This window comes from Heptranchias perlo, chromosome 13 (genome assembly GCF_035084215.1).
Source record: "Heptranchias perlo isolate sHepPer1 chromosome 13, sHepPer1.hap1, whole genome shotgun sequence".
Lineage (NCBI taxonomy): Eukaryota > Metazoa > Chordata > Chondrichthyes > Hexanchiformes > Hexanchidae > Heptranchias > Heptranchias perlo.
The window spans coordinates 61,349,335-61,367,415 of NC_090337.1; the positions used below are offsets into that span (position 1 = coordinate 61,349,335).

General features: G+C 48.6%; 1 protein-coding gene across 1 annotated transcript in view; it reads left to right on the forward strand.

Annotated features, from left to right (window-relative positions):
• The window catches only part of crocc2 (ciliary rootlet coiled-coil, rootletin family member 2), a 274,117-nt gene extending 259,931 nt beyond the window's left edge, over nt 1–14,186 (forward strand). The window contains exons 34-36 of the mRNA XM_067994800.1: nt 5,951–6,082; nt 12,218–12,397; nt 13,698–14,186. Coding sequence (XP_067850901.1) covers nt 5,951–6,082; nt 12,218–12,397; nt 13,698–13,781 — 396 coding nt within the window. The 3' untranslated portion in view covers nt 13,782–14,186. The remainder of the gene's footprint in view (nt 1–5,950; nt 6,083–12,217; nt 12,398–13,697) is intronic.
• The last annotated feature ends 3,895 nt before the right edge of the window (nt 14,187–18,081 follow it).

Genomic DNA, 18,081 nt, shown 5'->3' on the forward strand with positions numbered 1-18,081 from the left:
CAGGCCCGGACTACTTCATTATCTGAGGGGTTGCGAATGGAACTGAACACTGTGCTGTCATCAGTGAACATCCCCATTTCTGACCTTATGATGGAGGGAAGGTCATTGATGAAGCAGCTAAAGATGGCTGACACTAGGACACTGCCCTGAGGAACTCCTGCAGCAATGTCCTGGGGCTTAGATGATTGGCCTCCAACAACCACTACCATCTTCCTTTGCGCTAGGTATGACTCCAGTCACTGGAGAGTTTGCCCCCTGATTCCCATTGACTTCAATTTTACTAGGGCTCCTTGGTGCCACACTCGGTCAAATGCTGCCTTGATGTCAAGGGCAGTAACTCTCACCTCACCTCTGGAATTCAGTTCTTTTGTCCATGTTTGGACCAAGGCTATAATGAGGTTGGGAGCCGAGTGGTCCTGGCGGAACCCAAATTGGGCATCGGTGAGCAGGTTATTGGTGAGTAAGTGCCGCTTGATAGCACAGTTTACAACACCTTCCATCACTTTGCTGATGATTGAGAGTAGACTGATGGGGCGGTAATTGGCTTGATTGGATTTGTCCTGCTTTTTGTGGACAGGACATACCTGGGCAATTTTCCACATTGTCGGGTAGATGCCAGTGTTGTAGCTGTACTGGAACAGTTTGGCTAGAGGCGCAGCTAGTTCTGGAGCACAAGTCTTCAGCACTACAGCCGGGATGTTGTCAGGGCCCATAGCCTTTGCTGTATCCAGTGCACTCAGCCATTTCTTGATATCACGTGGAGCGAATCGAATTGGCTGAAGACTGACTTCTGTGATGGTGGGGATATCGGGAGGAGGCCGAGATGGATCATCCACTCGGCACTTCTGGCCGAAGATGGTTGCAAACACTTCAGCCTTATCTTTTGCACTCACATGCTGGACTCTGCGATCATTGAAGATGGGGATGTTCACAGCGCCTCCTCCTCCCGTTAGTTGTTTAATTGTCTCTGAGCTGAGCTCCCCACTGGGAGCGCAGTCTGAGCCTAAATGGTTGTCTCTATTTGTTGTCGCACTGCTGCCAACAGCAGGCGCAACTTGAGGGGGGCACTGTAAGGTGAGTGAGGCTCTATGTTGCTGAACTGCCTAGAGTTGACCTGTGCTGTTGGCTGCAACAAAGGTGGGGCAGCTGCCACTGGTGGTGCATTCTGACCATATGCACCCACTGTGATATTCACATCACTGACCTGTGTAAACCTTGTACACCTATCAGAAAAAAAAACTCTGGCCAGGAATTAAGATCATGCTTCCTGACATTTAAACACAGCCATCCATTGCACATTAACAATTACCCAGTGCTCTGAAGTCAGCTCTCCAATGTAAACGGGCAGTAATAGGAACTGCTACAATGGCTGCAGCACCCCTGGGCTAAACAGGGGGTCAGCCAGCATTGCTCACTATCCAGTTGGCTGTCCTTGGGAAGTGCATTGATTCGGACATTTAGGCAGTGATGCCCCCCACATTAGAATAGCCCAACCACACTTGCTATCTCGGCTCCCACACATGGGATAGCCACTTGGACGAGCAGCTGTAGATCTGAAGTCTACCATGAGTAAGTGCTTTCAGGACATGACGAAGCCCAATTGGGTAAATAAAGAAGATTCCCAAAATGATAACAAAAAACAGGAGCAAAAGTGTCAGAATAAACTCGTGCTACAAAATGTGTGAGAAAACCACTGTCGGAGATTCTGTCCCAGAAAGAGGTACCCAGCCTGTTGCTATTGAGAGAAAGCCAGATGTTCCCCACCCCCAGGGTACTCCCTCCCCCGGGTCATTGATCGAATTTTCACCTTTCATGAACCATACAAAAGTGAAAAGAGTTCTCACTGTGTTTGAGGACTGGCCCATAGGCTGACTGTTCACAGCATAGTCCTGGTGTTCAGCTCGACAAGGACCAGTTCTGTTGATTATGCTTGGCCTATATTTCTGCTCTTTGCATACTTTAGATGTAGAAGCTTCCCATGATATGTTATTATATGAAAGTGACCTCCCTTCAGAGCCATTCAACCTCATTCTGATGAAACACAAACTGCTCCATTTACTCTTCATGTTTGTTGTTAGCACACACCTCACATTACTGGAGCAAGCCTCTGGTTTAGTGGTAGGATTCCCGCCTCAGAGTCAGAAGGTACAGGATTCTGAACCCTGCTTCAGACAGTCCCGTTTGAGTGGAGACTGGAGCTCCCGCTTTGAATTCTGGGTTGATGTCCAGTGGGGATACTCGTGTTCAGTGGGTGTGAGAGCCCCACCTCACCAGATGGGTTGTGAAAGCCCATAAAAACCTCCTCCCGTATAGGACTGACCCTATCGGCTGGTATAAAGTTGATTATGGCCACGGCCATGGAAGGTGCGTTCACGTCATGGCCCGTCAGTCTGTTGAGCAGCCTGCGACTACTTCACACTGTTCTCCAAGGGAAGAGTGTGAAGGTGTGCAAAACAACAACCTCTCAAATTACTGCTTTATGCTTATAATTGCCTTATGCTTGGCTGTTTCTCAACTCACCAAGGCAATGAACTACATACTTTGATGATTGATCCACCCTACTTCATTTGGCATAAGGACAGAGAGGTGCTTTGCTTACCTCCTAAGCCCTTGCCTAAGGTGATGTGTGTGTGTGTGTGTGTGTGTGTGTGTGTTCCAGCTGGCTCAGGAAGCCAAGGTGCCATCTTTCAGCTCCATACACATCTGAGAAAGAATACTGCTTTCACTGCAGTGTTTATCGGTAATTCTTTGTTGTGGGCTACAGCACCAGACAGCATCTTGCTCAAGGGCCAATGCTCCAACAGGTTGCACCATGCATTGATGAGGCCTGGGCTTCTGCCTACAGCTCTCGATACAGTGAGACACAGTCAGTGATGTGAGCACTCTCACTCTGCCCCCTCACTGTGATCGACACACTCTCACTCTGTCCCCTCACTGTGATGTACACTCACTAACCCCTCACTGTGATGTACACTCTCTCACTAACCCCTCACTGTGATGTGCACACTCTCACTCTGCCCCCTCACTGTGATGTACACTCTCTCACTAACCCCTCACTGTGATGTACACTCTCTCACACTAATCCCTCACTGTGATGTACACTCTCTCACACTAATCCCTCACTGTGATGTACACTCTCTCACTAACCCCTCACTGTGATGTACACTCTCTCACACTAATCCCTCACTGTGATGTACACTCTCTCACACTAATCCCTCATTGTGATGTACACTCTCTCACACTAATCCCTCACTGTGATGTACACTCTCTCACTCTGTCCCCTCACTGTGATGTACACTCTCTCACTCTGTCCCCTCACTGTGATGTACACTCTCTCACTCTGTCCCCTCACTGTGATGTACACTCTCTCACTCTAACCCCTCACTGTGATGTACACTCACTAACCCTTCACTGTGATGTACACTCTCTCACTAACCCCTCACTGTGATGTACACTCTCTCACTCTGACCCCTCACTGTGATGTACACTCTCTCACTCTAATCCCTCACTGTGATGTACACTCTCTCACTCTAACCCCTCACTGTGATGTACACACTCTCACTCTGCCCCCTCACTGTGATGTACACTCTCTCACTAACCCCTCACTGTGATGTACACTCTCTCACACTAATCCCTCACTGTGATGTACACTCTCTCACTCTGTCCCCTCACTGTGATGTACAATCTCTCACTAACCCCTCACTGTGATGTACACTCTCTCACACTAATCCCTCACTGTGATGTACACTCTCTCACTCTAACCCCTCACTGTGATGTACACTCTCACTCTAACCCCTCACTGTGATGTACACTCTCTCACTAACCCCTCACTGTGATGTACACTCTCTCACTCCAATCCCTCACTGTGATGTACACTCTCTCACTCTAACCTCTCACTGTGATGTACACTCTCTCACTCTAACCTCTCACTGTGATGTACACTCTCTCACTCTAAACCCTCACTGTGATGTACACTCTCTCCCTAACCCCTCACTGTGATGTACACTCACTAACCCCTCACTGTGATGTACACTCTCTCACTCTGCCCTCTCACTGTGATGTGCACACTCTCACTCTGCCCCCTCACTGTGATGTGCACACTCTCACTCTGCCCCCTCACTGTGATGTACACTCTCTCACTCTGCCCTCTCACTGTGATGTGCACACTCTCACTCTGCCCCCTCACTGTGATGTACACTCTCTCACTCTAACCCCTCACTGTGATGTACACTCTCACTGTAACTCCTCACTGTGATGTACACTCTCACTGTAACTCCTCACTGTGATGTTCCTCTCACTGTAACTCCTCACTGTGATGTACACTCTCACTGTAACTCCTCACTGTGATGTACACTCTCACTGTAACTCCTCACTGTGATGTACACTCTCACTGTAACTCCTCACTGTGATGTTCCTCTCACTCTAATCCCTCACTGTGATGTACACTCTCTCACTCTGACCCTTCACTGTGATGTACACTCACTAACCCTTCACTGTGATGTACACTCTCTCACTCTAACCCCTCACTGTGATGTACACTCTCTCACTCTGACCCCTCACTGTGATGTACACTCTCTCACTCTAACCCCTCACTGTGATGTACACTCACTCTAACCCCTCACTGTGATGTACACTCTCACTGTAACCCCTCACTGTGATGTACACTCTCACTGTAACTCCTCACTGTGATGTACACTCTCACTGTAACTCCTCACTGTGATGTACACTCTCACTGTAACTCCTCACTGTGATGTACACTCTCTCACTCTAACCCCTCACTGTGATGTACACTCTCACTGTAACTCCTCACTGTGATGTACACTCTCACTGTAACTCCTCACTGTGATGTTCCTCTCACTGTAATCCCTCACTGTGATGTACACTCTCACTGTAACTCCTCACTGTGATGTACACTCTCACTGTAACTCCTCACTGTGATGTTCCTCTCACTGTAATCCCTCACTGTGATGTACACTCTCACTGTAACTCCTCACTGTGATGTACACTCTCACTGTAACTCCTCACTGTGATGTACACTCTCACTGTAACTCCTCACTGTGATGTACACTCTCACTGTAACCCCTCACTGTGATGTACACTCTCACTGTAACTCCTCACTGTGATGTACACTCTCACTGTAACCCCTCACTGTGATGTACACTCTCACTGTAACTCCTCACTGTGATGTACACTCTCACTGTAACCCCTCACTGTGATGTACACTCTCACTGTAACCCCTCACTGTGATGTACACTCTCACTGTAACTCCTCACTGTGATGTACACTCTCACTGTAACCCCTCACTGTGATGTACACTCTCACTGTAACTCCTCACTGTGATGTACACTCTCACTGTAACCCCTCACTGTGATGTACACTCTCACTGTAACTCCTCACTGTGATGTACACTCTCTCACTCTAACCCCTCACTGTGATGTACACTCTCACTGTAACTCCTCACTGTGATGTACACTCTCACTGTAACCCCTCACTGTGATGTACACTCTCACTGTAACTCCTCACTGTGATGTACACTCTCACTGTAACCCCTCACTGTGATGTACACTCTCACTGTAACTCCTCACTGTGATGTACACTCTCTCACTCTAACCCCTCACTGTGATGTACACTCTCACTGTAACTCCTCACTGTGATGTACACTCTCACTGTAACTCCTCACTGTGATGTTCCTCTCACTGTAACCCCTCACTGTGATGTACACTCTCACTGTAACCCCTCACTGTGATGTACACTCTCTCACTAACCCCTCACTGTGATGTACACTCTCACTGTAACTCCTCACTGTGATGTACACTCTCACTGTAACCCCTCACTGTGATGTACACTCTCTCACTAACCCCTCACTGTGATGTACACTCTCACTGTAACTCCTCACTGTGATGTACCCTCTCACTCTGCCCCTCACTGTGACGAACATTTGCTGTTCCAGGTCGAACGGGACAAGTTGAAGTCTGAAGAAGATGCCCTGCGGCTTTCAGCTGAGAAAGGACAGCTGGATCAGTCTCTCAGTGGTGCAGAATTGGATCTCGTAGAAACACAAAGGCAAATTCAGCAGCTGCAGGTCAGCACTAGTTTAAACCGGCCACAGGTATTTAATAACCTGAACGGAAGCAATCTGTGCATTCTCTTACAAATTGTTTGCCATCCGAACTCCTCTAATTTGTGAGTTATTGTAATCGAGTTGAGATGGCAGAAAGTCTAGGACAGGCATCTCAGCACCAAGACAAAAATCAAAGCAACTCTTCTCCCTCCACCAGCCCGCATCCTCGGCCCCTCCCCTCCTCTAACACTGGGCTTCTCCTCACCCCTCGCCCCCTCCCCTCCTCTAACACTGGGCTTCTCCTCCCCCCTCGCCCCCTCCCCTCCTCTAACACTGGGTTTCTCCTCCCCCCTCGCCCCCTCCCCTCCTCTAACACTGGGCTTCTCCTCACCCCTCGCTCCCTCCCCTCCTCTAACACTGTGCTTCTCCTCCCCCCTCCCTCCCTCCCCTCCTCTAACACTGGGCTTCTCCTCCCCCCTCGCTCCCTCCCCTCCTCTAACACTGGGCTTCTCCTCACCCCTCGCTCCCTCCCCTCCTCTAACACTGGGCTTCTCCTCACCCCTCGCTCCCTCCCCTCCTCTATCACTGGGCTTCTCCTCCCCCCTCACTCCCTCCCCTCCTCTAACACTGGGCTTCTCTTCCCCCCTCGCTCCCTCCCCTCCTCTAACACTGGGCTTCTCCTCACCCCTCGCTCCCTCCCCTCCTCTAACACTGGGCTTCTCCTCACCCCTCACTCCCTCCCCTCCTCTAACACTGGGCTTCTCCTCCCCCCTCGCCCCCTCCCCTCCTCTAACACTGGGCTTCTCCTCCCCCCTCGCTCCCTCCCCTCTCTAACACTGGGCTTCTCCTCCCCCCTCGCCCCCTCCCCTCCTCTAACACTGGGCTTCTCCTCCCCCCTCGCCCCCTCCCCTCCTCTAACACTGGGCTTCTCCTCCCCCCTCGCTCCCTCCCCTCCTCTAACACTGGGCTTCTCCTCACCCCTCGCTCCCTCCCCTCCTCTAACACTGGGCTTCTCCTCACCCCTCGCCCCCTCCCCTCCTCTAACACTGGGCTTCTCCTCACCCCTCGCTCCCTCCCCTCCTCTAACACTGGGCTTCTCCTCACCCCTCGGCCCCTCCCCTCCTCTAACACTGGGCTTCTCCTCACCCCTCGCTCCCTCCCCTCCTCTAACACTGGGCTTCTCCTCACCCCTCGGCCCCTCCCCTCCTCTAACACTGGGCTTCTCCTCACCCCTCGCCCCCTCCCCTCCTCTAACACTGGGCTTCTCCTCCCCCCTCGCTCCCTCCCCTCCTCTAACACTGGGCTTCTCCTCACCCCTCGCTCCCTCCCCTCCTCTAACACTGGGCTTCTCCTCCTCCCTCCCTCCCCTCCTCTATCACTGGGCTTCTCCTCACCCCTCGGCCCCTCCCCTCCTCTAACACTGGGATTCTCCTCCCCCCTCCCTCCCTCCCCTCCTCTATCACTGGGCTTCTCCTCCCCCCTCGCCCCCTCCCCTCCTCTAACACTGGGCTTCTCCTCACCCCTCGCCCCCTCCCCTCCTCTAACACTGAGTTTCTCCTCACCCCTCGCCCCCTCCTCTCCTCTAACACTGAGTTTCTCCTCCCCCCTCCCTCCCTCCCCTCCTCTAACACTGGGCTTCTCCTCCCCCCTCGCTCCCTCCCCTCCTCTAACACTGGGATTCTCCTCACCCCTCCCTCCCTCCCCTCCTCTAACACTGGGATTCTCCTCACCCCTAAGAGGTTAGGAACAATGGCCTATTCTGAGAGAACCCTGTCTTCTCTTCGATTATCTCAGGGCAAATATTTTCGAAAAGGTGCCACATAAAAGGTTGTTACACAAGGTAAGGGCTCATGGGGTTGGTGGTAATATATTAGCATGGATAGAGGATTGGATAAAGGTACAGCAGGCAATTAGAAAAGCAAATGACCTGTTGGCCTTTATTGCAAGGGGGTTGGACTATAAGAGTAGGGAAGTATGGCCTACTCCTGCTCCTGTTTCATATGTTCTCATGTCTGGTTCCTTTTTGAATTGTTGTGACTGTGGCTCTGTCAGTGCTTTCTAACTCAGATTGCTTTCTGCCCACACCGTTTAGCTGTGTTTAAATGGGACACAAAGAGCTCTGTATGACTCCCCTTTACGGGGAGGCCCTGCGGTCAAAAAGCCAGTTAGTTCTTTTCCATCTCCCTATCTATTGCAGTCACTGGTTCTGACGTCAGCCTCAGTCCTTTATAATTGGCACATATTTTTCGTTATGCGTCGTTCTGCTCCCTGAACGGGATTCCTTCATCAATCTCATCTCTGCCGCTGTTTACCTTTATAGGTGAACTCTGCCCTGGGGTTGTTTTCATCCCAAATTCCCTGTCTGGTTACATCAGCAAATGCCACAAGTGACATCAGGGGTATAATATATTTACCCAAGAATGGACAAGCATATTAAAATGAGAGGCAAACTGAAGATAAATTGTCGCTGTGACTGAGGTGATCGATCACTCTGCCTCAATCAGGGCAGCTCTTTACGATCTCAAAAAGAACAATGCAGCCCAGAGGGACACTCGATGCCAAGATAACACTCGATGTTTCAGGCACCCAGCGTTGGAAGGGCAGAATTGACAGGAAATGCCTTCTATTATAATACGTTTGCCCAACCTCACTTCCGGTAGGAAATCAGAAGCAGTGGCAGGGAGTGCATGGAATAGCTTTCTGTCCAATTCTCCAGCGCAGCCTGCCTTTTTTACACTGGTTTACTCCTAATATTCAGGCGGGTACAAGAGCCAGGTGGATATAGCAGCAGCTATGGAGAGTCCTCCTGTCATAAGAACACAAGAACATAACAAATAGGAGCAGGAGTAGGCCATACAGCCCCTCAAGCCTGCTTCGCCATTCAACCAGATCATGGCTGATCTTCAACCTCAATCCATGCTAATATATTACCCCCAGTCCCTTGAGCCCTAATCTTGTGTAACAACCTCTTGTGTGGCACCTTATCGAATGCCTTTTGAAAATCCAAATATACTGCATCCACTGGTTCCCCTTTATCTACCCTGCTAGTTACATCCACAAAAAACTCTAATAAATTTGTCAAACACGATTTCCCTTTCATAAAACCTTGTTGACTCTGCCTAATCATATTACAATGTTACAAGTGCCCTGTTACCAGTTCCTTAATAATGGATTCCAGCATTTTCCCGATGACTGATGTCAAGCTAACTGGCCTGTAGTTCCCTGTTTTCTCTCTCCCTCCTTTCTTGAATAGCGGGGTTACATTTGCTACCTTCCAATTCGTTGGGACCGTTCTAGAATCTAGGGACTTTTGGAAGATCATAACCAATGCATCCACTATCTCTGAAGCCACTCTTTTAGAACCCTCGGATGTAGGCCATCAGGTCCAGGGGATTTATTGGCTTTTAGTCCCATTAGTTTCTTAAGTACTTTTTCTCTACTGATAATAATTACTTTAAATTCCTCACTCTCATTAGCCCCTTGGTTCCCCACTATTTTTGGTATGCTTTTTGTGTCTTCTGCTGTGAAGACAGATACAAAATATTTGTTTAACGCATCTGCCATTTCCTGATTCACCATTATAATTTCTCCTGTATCAGCCTCTAAGGGACCCATGTTTACTTTTGCTACTCTCTTCCTTTTTACATACTTGTAGAAGCTCTTACAATCCATTTTTATATTTCTTGCTAGTTTACTTTCATATTCTATTTTTTCCCTTTTTATCAATTTTTTGGTTTTTCGTTGCTGGTTTCTAAAACTCTCCCAATCCTCAGGTTTACTACTCTTCTTGACAACATTATAGGCCTCTTCTTTTAATCTAATACTATCCCTAACTTCTTTAGTTAGCCATGGGTGGATTACTTTTCCCATGGAGTTTTTATTTCTCAATGGAATGTATATATGTTGAGAATATTGAAATATTTCTTTAAATGTTTGCCATTGCTTTTCAACCGTCACACCCTTTAATTTCCCAATCTACCTTAACCAACTCATCCCTCACACCTACGTAATTGGCTTTAAGCTTAAGACTCTAGTTTCGGTCTTAAGTACGTCACTCTCAAACTCAAGGTGAAATTCTATCATATTATGATCACTCTTGTCCAGAGGATCCTTTACCTTGAGATTACGAATTAACCCTGTCTCATTACATCATACAAGATCTAAAATAGCCTGTTGCCTGGTTGGTTCCATGACGTATTGCTCTAGGAAACTGTCTCAAATGCATTCCATGAACTCGTCCTCCAGACTACCTTTGCCAATTTGATTTGCCCAGTCTATATGAAGATTAAAGTCCCCCATGATTCTGCATTACCTTTGTTACAAGCTCCTATTATTTCATGATTAATACTCGGTCCAATGGTATTGCTACTATTAGGGGGCCTATAAACTATTCCCACCAGTGTTTTCTGCCCCTTGTTATTTCTTATTTCCACCCATACTGATTCTACTTCCTGATCCTCTGAGCCAAGATCCTTTCTCACCACTGTCCTTATGTCATCCTTTATTATTAGGGCTACACCCCCTCCTTTCCCATTCCGCCTGTCATTTCTAAACGTCACGTACCCTGGAACATTTAGTTCCCAATCTTGGTCACTTTGCAACCATGTCTTTGTAATGGCAAATAGATCAAACCCATTTATCTCTATTTGTGCAACTAATTCATCTATCTTGTTACGAATGCTCCATGCAGTTAGATAAAGAGCCTTTAATTTTGACTTTTTATCATTTTTTCTTGCTTTGACCTTACTTGTTGATGCTTTATTATCGGTTAACTCTCTGTCCCTTCCTGCCATACTCTGCTTATCTTTACGATCTGTCGAACACTACACCTGACCAATCCAACTAACCATCTCTGCTGGGCATGAGATCGAACTCCATCTGCATTGTTAATAAAAAGGCTCTAGTAACTAATGAGAGCCTCTATGTCCGAAGTTGATCTGTTGGCCTCTTAAGTTTAACCATCCTAAGTGCCCTGCTTTTCTCTTTCAATGGAACCAACTGGAGAACTTAAGGCAGCTTCTGGCCACCTTCTGTACTTGTCCCCTTCCCTGGTTTCTGACTCTGCTGGATTGAGAGGATGTATTCTTGCTCCGCCTTCAAACTTGATAGCCTAGATTTTCTGATTGGGAATGTCCATTCCCAGTTGGAAAATTGGGTGGGAATCAGTTAAGCCAGATCTTCTCCCGGTTTGACTCTCCAATCAGGATTAGACTCGGCGGAAGAAGCACCTTGCCAGTTTTTTGGGTGGATTCAAGTAACTGAGTACATAATGAAGTGTTGACATTATGGCCCTGAATTTTCTCGGACTTTTTTCTGCCGCCTGATGTAATTTCACCGGAAGTGCGGGTTTTTTGGCCCGAGGAGTAGATGTGCAGAATGGACGTCCAACAAAGGTACGTAAATCTTTATTAAATGCCTTTAAAAAAAAATCTGGCTTCGCACGTGATTGAAGTTAATGGGATAATTATGAACGAATGGTCTGTGCAATATTAGGCTTCTTGTGCTCTTAGGACTGTAGCAACATTAAATGTGAGGCTGAATAAGGTAGATTATAATGTCAGATTACTACCTAGGAGCTCTGCTGGATAACCATCAGCACTAGGAAGATGTTTCAATGTCCTTAGAATCTTGCCTTCCTCAGAGCAGTTTCTAATTTGCCAAGGGTAGAAACTCCCACTGGTGCTGTTCTCATACAAAAGCTGAATGTTATTTCCGCAGAACCGCAAACCGACTTCAGGTTAACGCTTACGTTAAATTTGTGCAGAAAGGAATTTGGTACGAGTGCATAAAAGGGATCATTTTGCTATTGGCGTAGAGCTTTACCTGACACAAGTGCAGGTTGGAGGTAGGGCTACAACATCCGAGTCTCGATTCTCAAATCCGCTGTCATCTCATGAAATGCCCTCTTAAGTGTTTTTAATAAGAACACTGCCAACTTCTAACACATATGTTGCATAGAATGAGCTCAAGCTTGTCCTTTCTTATTCTTCACTTTATGTCCCAATCTTCTTATGGGCCCACAGTGCAGTGCGATAATCCCATGCAGCCTCGGCAGGAGGCCTGTCCTTGTACCCTTAATACACGAGAGCTGACTAGTGGTGAAATATCCTCGAATGCTTTGCCCTCTGTTGATCGGTAAGGCCTCTTCTTTGATAGGGTCTGACAGCTGAGATGGAGCGGAGCCACGGCCAGAAACTGGTTGAGCTGACGACCCGTCACCAACAGGAGCTAGAGATGGAAACTGAGCGACTGCGGAATGCTCACCAGCAGGCCGAGAGGACACTGGAGTCCAGGGAACGGGCCCACAGGCAGCGGGTGAAAGGACTGGAGGAACAGGTATGTGTTGTGTTAGCCTGGTTTACTGTGCTTGTGTTTGTCAAAGTCAACAACTAACAGGAAATAGTGGCACTTTATGTTCTCCTCAGTGGGCACAATGCCTGATCACTCTGAAACAGGGGGATTTGGTAGAGGTTTAAATTGATGAAAAGAATAGGCAAGGTAAACACAGACAGATCATTTCCATTGACAGGTATACTGAAGACAAGAGGCCGTGATCTCAAGATACACAAAGCGGGGAGATTAGGGGTTTTTTATTCACACAAAGAGTTATTGGAATGTGGAATGTTTTGCCACAAGTAGCAGGTAATTCCAGCATTCAGAAAGGTATTGGATGAATACTGAAACAAGAACATAAAAGGGAAATGGGGAGAGCAGGAAAATTAGATTAGTTTGGGGAAAAGAAAATAAGTGGGACTGTGTGATAGCAGCCCCTGAGAGGGACCTAAATTCAGTGCAGACAAGAAGGGCTGAGTAGCCTCCTCCTGAGCTAAGGCTTCTGTGGTCTATGTTTCTAAAAATAAATCTGCTGCCTTATTTCTTGCTCTCTGGTGAAACCCATGTATTTAAATCTTTAAGTTTACTATCGGCAGGAATCAGCTGTTTTCTCACTGAAATCTTCTCCTAATTGTGGAAGCATTTAGCCTTCACTTGAGTTGTTTGACTGCAGGGCGTATCTGCTGCAGTAGGAACACTACAATTGGCGTCAGCATCCCTGGGCTAGGACAAGGCAGGAGTGGGGGGGGAATGCAGGAATTATCCAGCATTCCCATTCCTGATCACTGTTCAGTGTCACTTTGCTGGAAAGTCTTTGTATAGATCCCGGGGGAAGACAGGATCGGGCTCATGCGTAGTGCCTGCCCCGGCCTTACTATCAAGGCTGACATGAATGGACATTTGGGGACGGTAAAAGACAGCAGCAAGCATTCAGGGGACTAGTTCCCAACAAGGGACAGCGTTTGTAGCAAAAAATATAGGGAGGCGGGTAGGTGTGCGGGAATATGCAAAGAAATGGAATTTAATGCTGCAAGTTTTAGCAAAGTTTCCTTGAGTCCTGCAATTCAGCATTGAGCAGTCAGGTCCAAGAGTTGCCATGGCAACAGTATGCCAGCTGCCAGAGAGATCGGATTGAAGACAAGTCTTAACCTATCAAAGGGTGTTCTGATTTTGTAAAACACTGACTGTTTAGTCAAGAGGTAAGAATCAAGATGAATTCACAAGGAGAGTCTATTCAACGGATATCGTTGGAGTGCCGCGTTAAACCAACTCACCGGGTGACCCAAGTGCTTTGCTTGTTTAGGTGGCCATCCTGCAGGAGCAGCTGGATCAGGAGATGAGGAGAAGACAGGCCTACATTGCTCAAATGCTCAGGTCAGGCAAGTAACAACCTAGGCCGGACTGCACGCCTTCGTACTGCACAGACGGAGCCAGCTTGCATCCAACGGACGGATGAGGGGTTAATGCACCTCAGATTCCAAATACTCCTCACACGGGCTTCTAACTGACTGAGATTTGTGTGACAATCCTCCAGAAAACAACGGCCCATGAAACCTTTTGATAGCACTGCATATTGCAAAGCGATTGACCTTCCAGAACACTCCCTCTCCTCTTCCCCAACCAACACTACACACACCAATGTGTAAGGGAGCAGGCATTGGTCATGAGGTCTCGCTGACCCCCTCCATTTGTTCAGGCTCACCTCGTGCGAGTACTAGCGGGTGTTCCGAACCCCACGGCAACTGCAAATGTTGCTGCTCGTTCTTACATATAACTTCAATACTGTGAAAAGAGTGGTAACTTGAACTTCCCACCTTGGGAACCAATGAAACCTTCCCAATAGCCACTGGCTTCTGCCTCTGTCAGGCCAGAGACCCTTTAAGTTCTTGACAAGGCAATTTCCAAATGGCAACTTCATTCTATTGTCCCTTCGCCCACTTAACTATCCATGGGTGAACTCCTGAAATCCAAAGGCCCTTAAAGGGAATGGGGTGTCTCAGGGGAGCATGTAATAATATACTCAACAGAGGTGTAACATTCCTAAACTTTATACAGACCCTCAATTTGGGTCTTTGTCTAGCCTGCTCTGCTAGTGACATTATTGAGAGCTTCCTTGTGAGTCCCAGAGCAACTCCATTGGAAGTTACCAGAGCTGGCACTTTGGACCATGCTGAACGCCGCAGGATCCATTAAAACCACTGTAAAGGCTGGCTGCTCTGCATTCTTAGTCAGTAGCATAGTGACCCCCAGAGTCTCGCAGCTTAGGAGCAACTAGCAGGCCAGTTCTGAAATCACGGCCCCTGTCACAGAGCAACTCCGAGAGGCACACATCAGGCTCACCCTGTGCAAAGACCCACCAGTGAATGTAAATATTCCTGCTCCTTCTTACTGGAGCGGCCTACCAGGGAGGGAGTCCCAAAATGAGTATGTGGCTGAACCAAGCTCAACAGAGGATCTTAGGATCGATTCTTGGTATGTGTTGAGGTGGCTAATCTCAGGTGGGGTGGCAATGTGAGTATAATTATCCTCAACGCCTTAGATTATAAAACAAAAATCAGCCAGTTCCCACAACTGATTATTAATCCTAACCCCTGTTCCACAAAACATTTTCCTTTGGACCTCTAGTGAAGACTGCATCAGCCTCAGATGCAATGCCCCCTGTCTGTGAAATAACCTGGTTACAGTCACTGTCTAGGTTCATACTTGTTGTATCTTCACACTCTTCCCTTGGATAATAGTGGAAGGATTCACAGGCTGTGATGTGAATGCTCCTTTCATGGCCTCAACCATCTTTATACCAGCCAATAGGGTAGTTAGTCGAATACAGGAGGAAGGTTTATGGGCTCCCACAGCACATGGTGATGAGAGAGGGGTCACCCACATCCACCAGAGGCAGAGCTGGAGCTCTGACCTCCATTCACCGGGACTATCTGGAGTGGGGTTTGGAACCCTGCCCCTTCTGACTTCGAAGACGGGAATGCTACCATTAAACCAAAGGCTCGCTCCACGTGCTTACTTGAAGAACAGCCTCTTAAGCAAGATATCTGAGGGCACCTGGCACACTTGTAACTGCATCCCGATGAGGAGTCAACACCTTGGGAAGGAGAGGGGAAAAGCTGGTTGAAGGGAGAGAAAAGTGGGGAAAAAAAGGGAATAAAATTTCAATTAATAACATTTTTTTCCTCTTAAAAATAAGTACATTCTTAAGACTTCACTTTTAAGGTGGAGTGATTGGACAGCACCTTCTTCAATTTTCTTGCTTATTTTGCTTCATGATTGCATAAATAAGGTTTACCGTTAAAAAATAGCAACAGCAAAACTCCCTGTCCAGCCAGGCAAGTGTTTTAGAGAGACTTCCTGGACAAAACTTCATTTCAGCTTTAGACATGAAAGGCCAGTTACCAATGAAAAAGTGGCACCATTCTCCTTATTGAATGGGAGACAGAGGAAGTAATTTTAACCCCCCAGGATGGGTGGGGCGGGGGTGCTCCAAATGTCAAAAATGGGAAACCCGAATCCACCGCACACACTTCCAGTTTTAATGGAGGCCGGTCGGGGAGGGCGGGCGAGTAGCCTGTTCTCCAGAGGCGGGTCTCTCATTTAAATATTTTAATGAGGCTGTTTGCCTCAAATTTTAGCTGTGTTTCAGATTTAACGCCTGCGGGCCGGGTTTCCCAGGCCTTGGGAACCCCGGTAGCTGAATGGAGGTGGGAACGGCTGGATCCAACAGGTAAGTGCCATCCCAGCACTGCTTGTGGGCCAGGAGGAACTGGAGTGCTTCCTCCCGGCCCCCCAAGCAAACTTGTTAATCTCCCCGAGTTTGGACCCCCACGATCGCCACCCCCCCCCCCCCCCCCCCCCCCGTCCTCGTGATCTCTCCGGCCCCCAAACCGATCTGTCTGGGCCCTCCCCCCCCCCACCTCGGTGACCAATCTCTCTGGCTCCCCCGATATCTCCAGCCCCTTCAATGTCTCCACCGCCCCCCCCCCCCCCCCCCCGATCGATCCATAGCTCCGCCCCCCCCCCGCTCCCACCAATGTCCTCCCTGACCCACGATCTCTCCCTCCTCTCCGCTCCCCAGCTGCAGCCTTCCCACCCGACAGCCAGCCAACCTCTCTATCTGGCGGGCTACTGGCCGGGAGACAGAGACCAAAAATTTTAATCAGGTTTTGCCATTAAATTTGGATATACAGGTTTCCCGGCCTCCACACCTCCCCGCCCCAACCCGCTCCCTCCCTGCCTCCCCGCCCCAACCCGCTCCCTCCCTGCCTCCCCGCCCCAACCCGCTCCCTCCCTGCCTCCCCGCCCCAACCCGCTCCCTCCCTGCCTCCCCGCCCCAACCCGCTCCCTCCCTGCCTCCCCGTAAATATTGGGGCTAGAGTGGCTGGAATTTCCTGATGTTAAAAAGCCAAATATGCAAGGGCAACAGGATCAAGCAGCATCATTTCAGAATGGGGGCATTTTTAGGGAACAGGGCAAGAAGGTGAATCAGGTTAATCAGAATCTCCAGCTAGACTTTGTGCAGCAAGAAAATCCAGTTCATATTGGAGTCACATTCTGCCGCTTTCCCCAAGGTTGAATACTGTTTAGTGCTCACCGAGTAACTCCAAGTGTGTCCAGCTTGAATCCTTTTCGGATAGGCTGGATTTATGCTGCACACTTTGGGAACTCAACCTGATGGGAGATGATCTTCTGGACAGTGTCTATACCTCAGGGCCTCAGTGCCTTGGTAGCTTCCTAGCTATGCTGGCACTTTTGTGCTGATGTGTATCCAAAACCACATCATGCCAAAAGTGACAGTATAACTACAGCCTCAATGACTCCAGGTTCCACCGGTTTGAATCCTTTTTCTGACCTGGGTGGGTGCAGCTCCAACAATACTCAAGAAGCTCGGCACTATCCAGGACAAAGCAATCCACTTGATCAGCACCCCAGACGCTGGCTTAAATATCCACTCCCTCCACCATCAGTGTACCGTGGCTGCAGTGTGTACTATCTACAGGATGCACTGCAGCAACTCACCAAGGCTTCTTCGGCAGCACCTCCCAACCCGCGACCTCCGCCGCCTGGAAGTTTGCCTCCAAGTCACCCACCATCCCATATCACTGTTCCTTCATTGTCGCAGGGTCAAAATCCTGGAACTCCCTACCTAACAGCACTGTGGGATTGCCTTCACCACACGGACTGCAGCGGTTCAAAGAGAAGGCCCACCACTACCTTCTCACGGTCAACTAGGGATAGGCAATAAATGCTGGTCATGCCAGCGACGCCCACATCCCACATTGGGTGACTGCAGGTCGAAAGTGGCTCTGCTTTCATTGTGTTTAATTTCAGGGAGCTCTCACATGGCCCACTTCACTGACAGAAACGTGCACCACGCCAAAAGCCACAGTGCCTCTGTTTCGTTTAGATTTATATTAGTATTATTCACAGCAAAGATATTCATAATACTGTCACCAGGGGCTGTGATTCAGCTGAAGGTTACTGGACTGTGCAATTTTTTCTTCCCTAAAGCCTAAAGAAGCTGAAACCTTCACGTAGCTTCTGCTGGACACTGGCCTGGGAATTTCTTAAATTGGGACAACTCAGGCAGGCAGGTTGGAGTGACAGCTGGGCCAGGGCTGAAGCCCAGTACCTTCTCTTAGGAGTTCAATAATGAACCTCATCAGTTTTCTGGGCTACTTCTA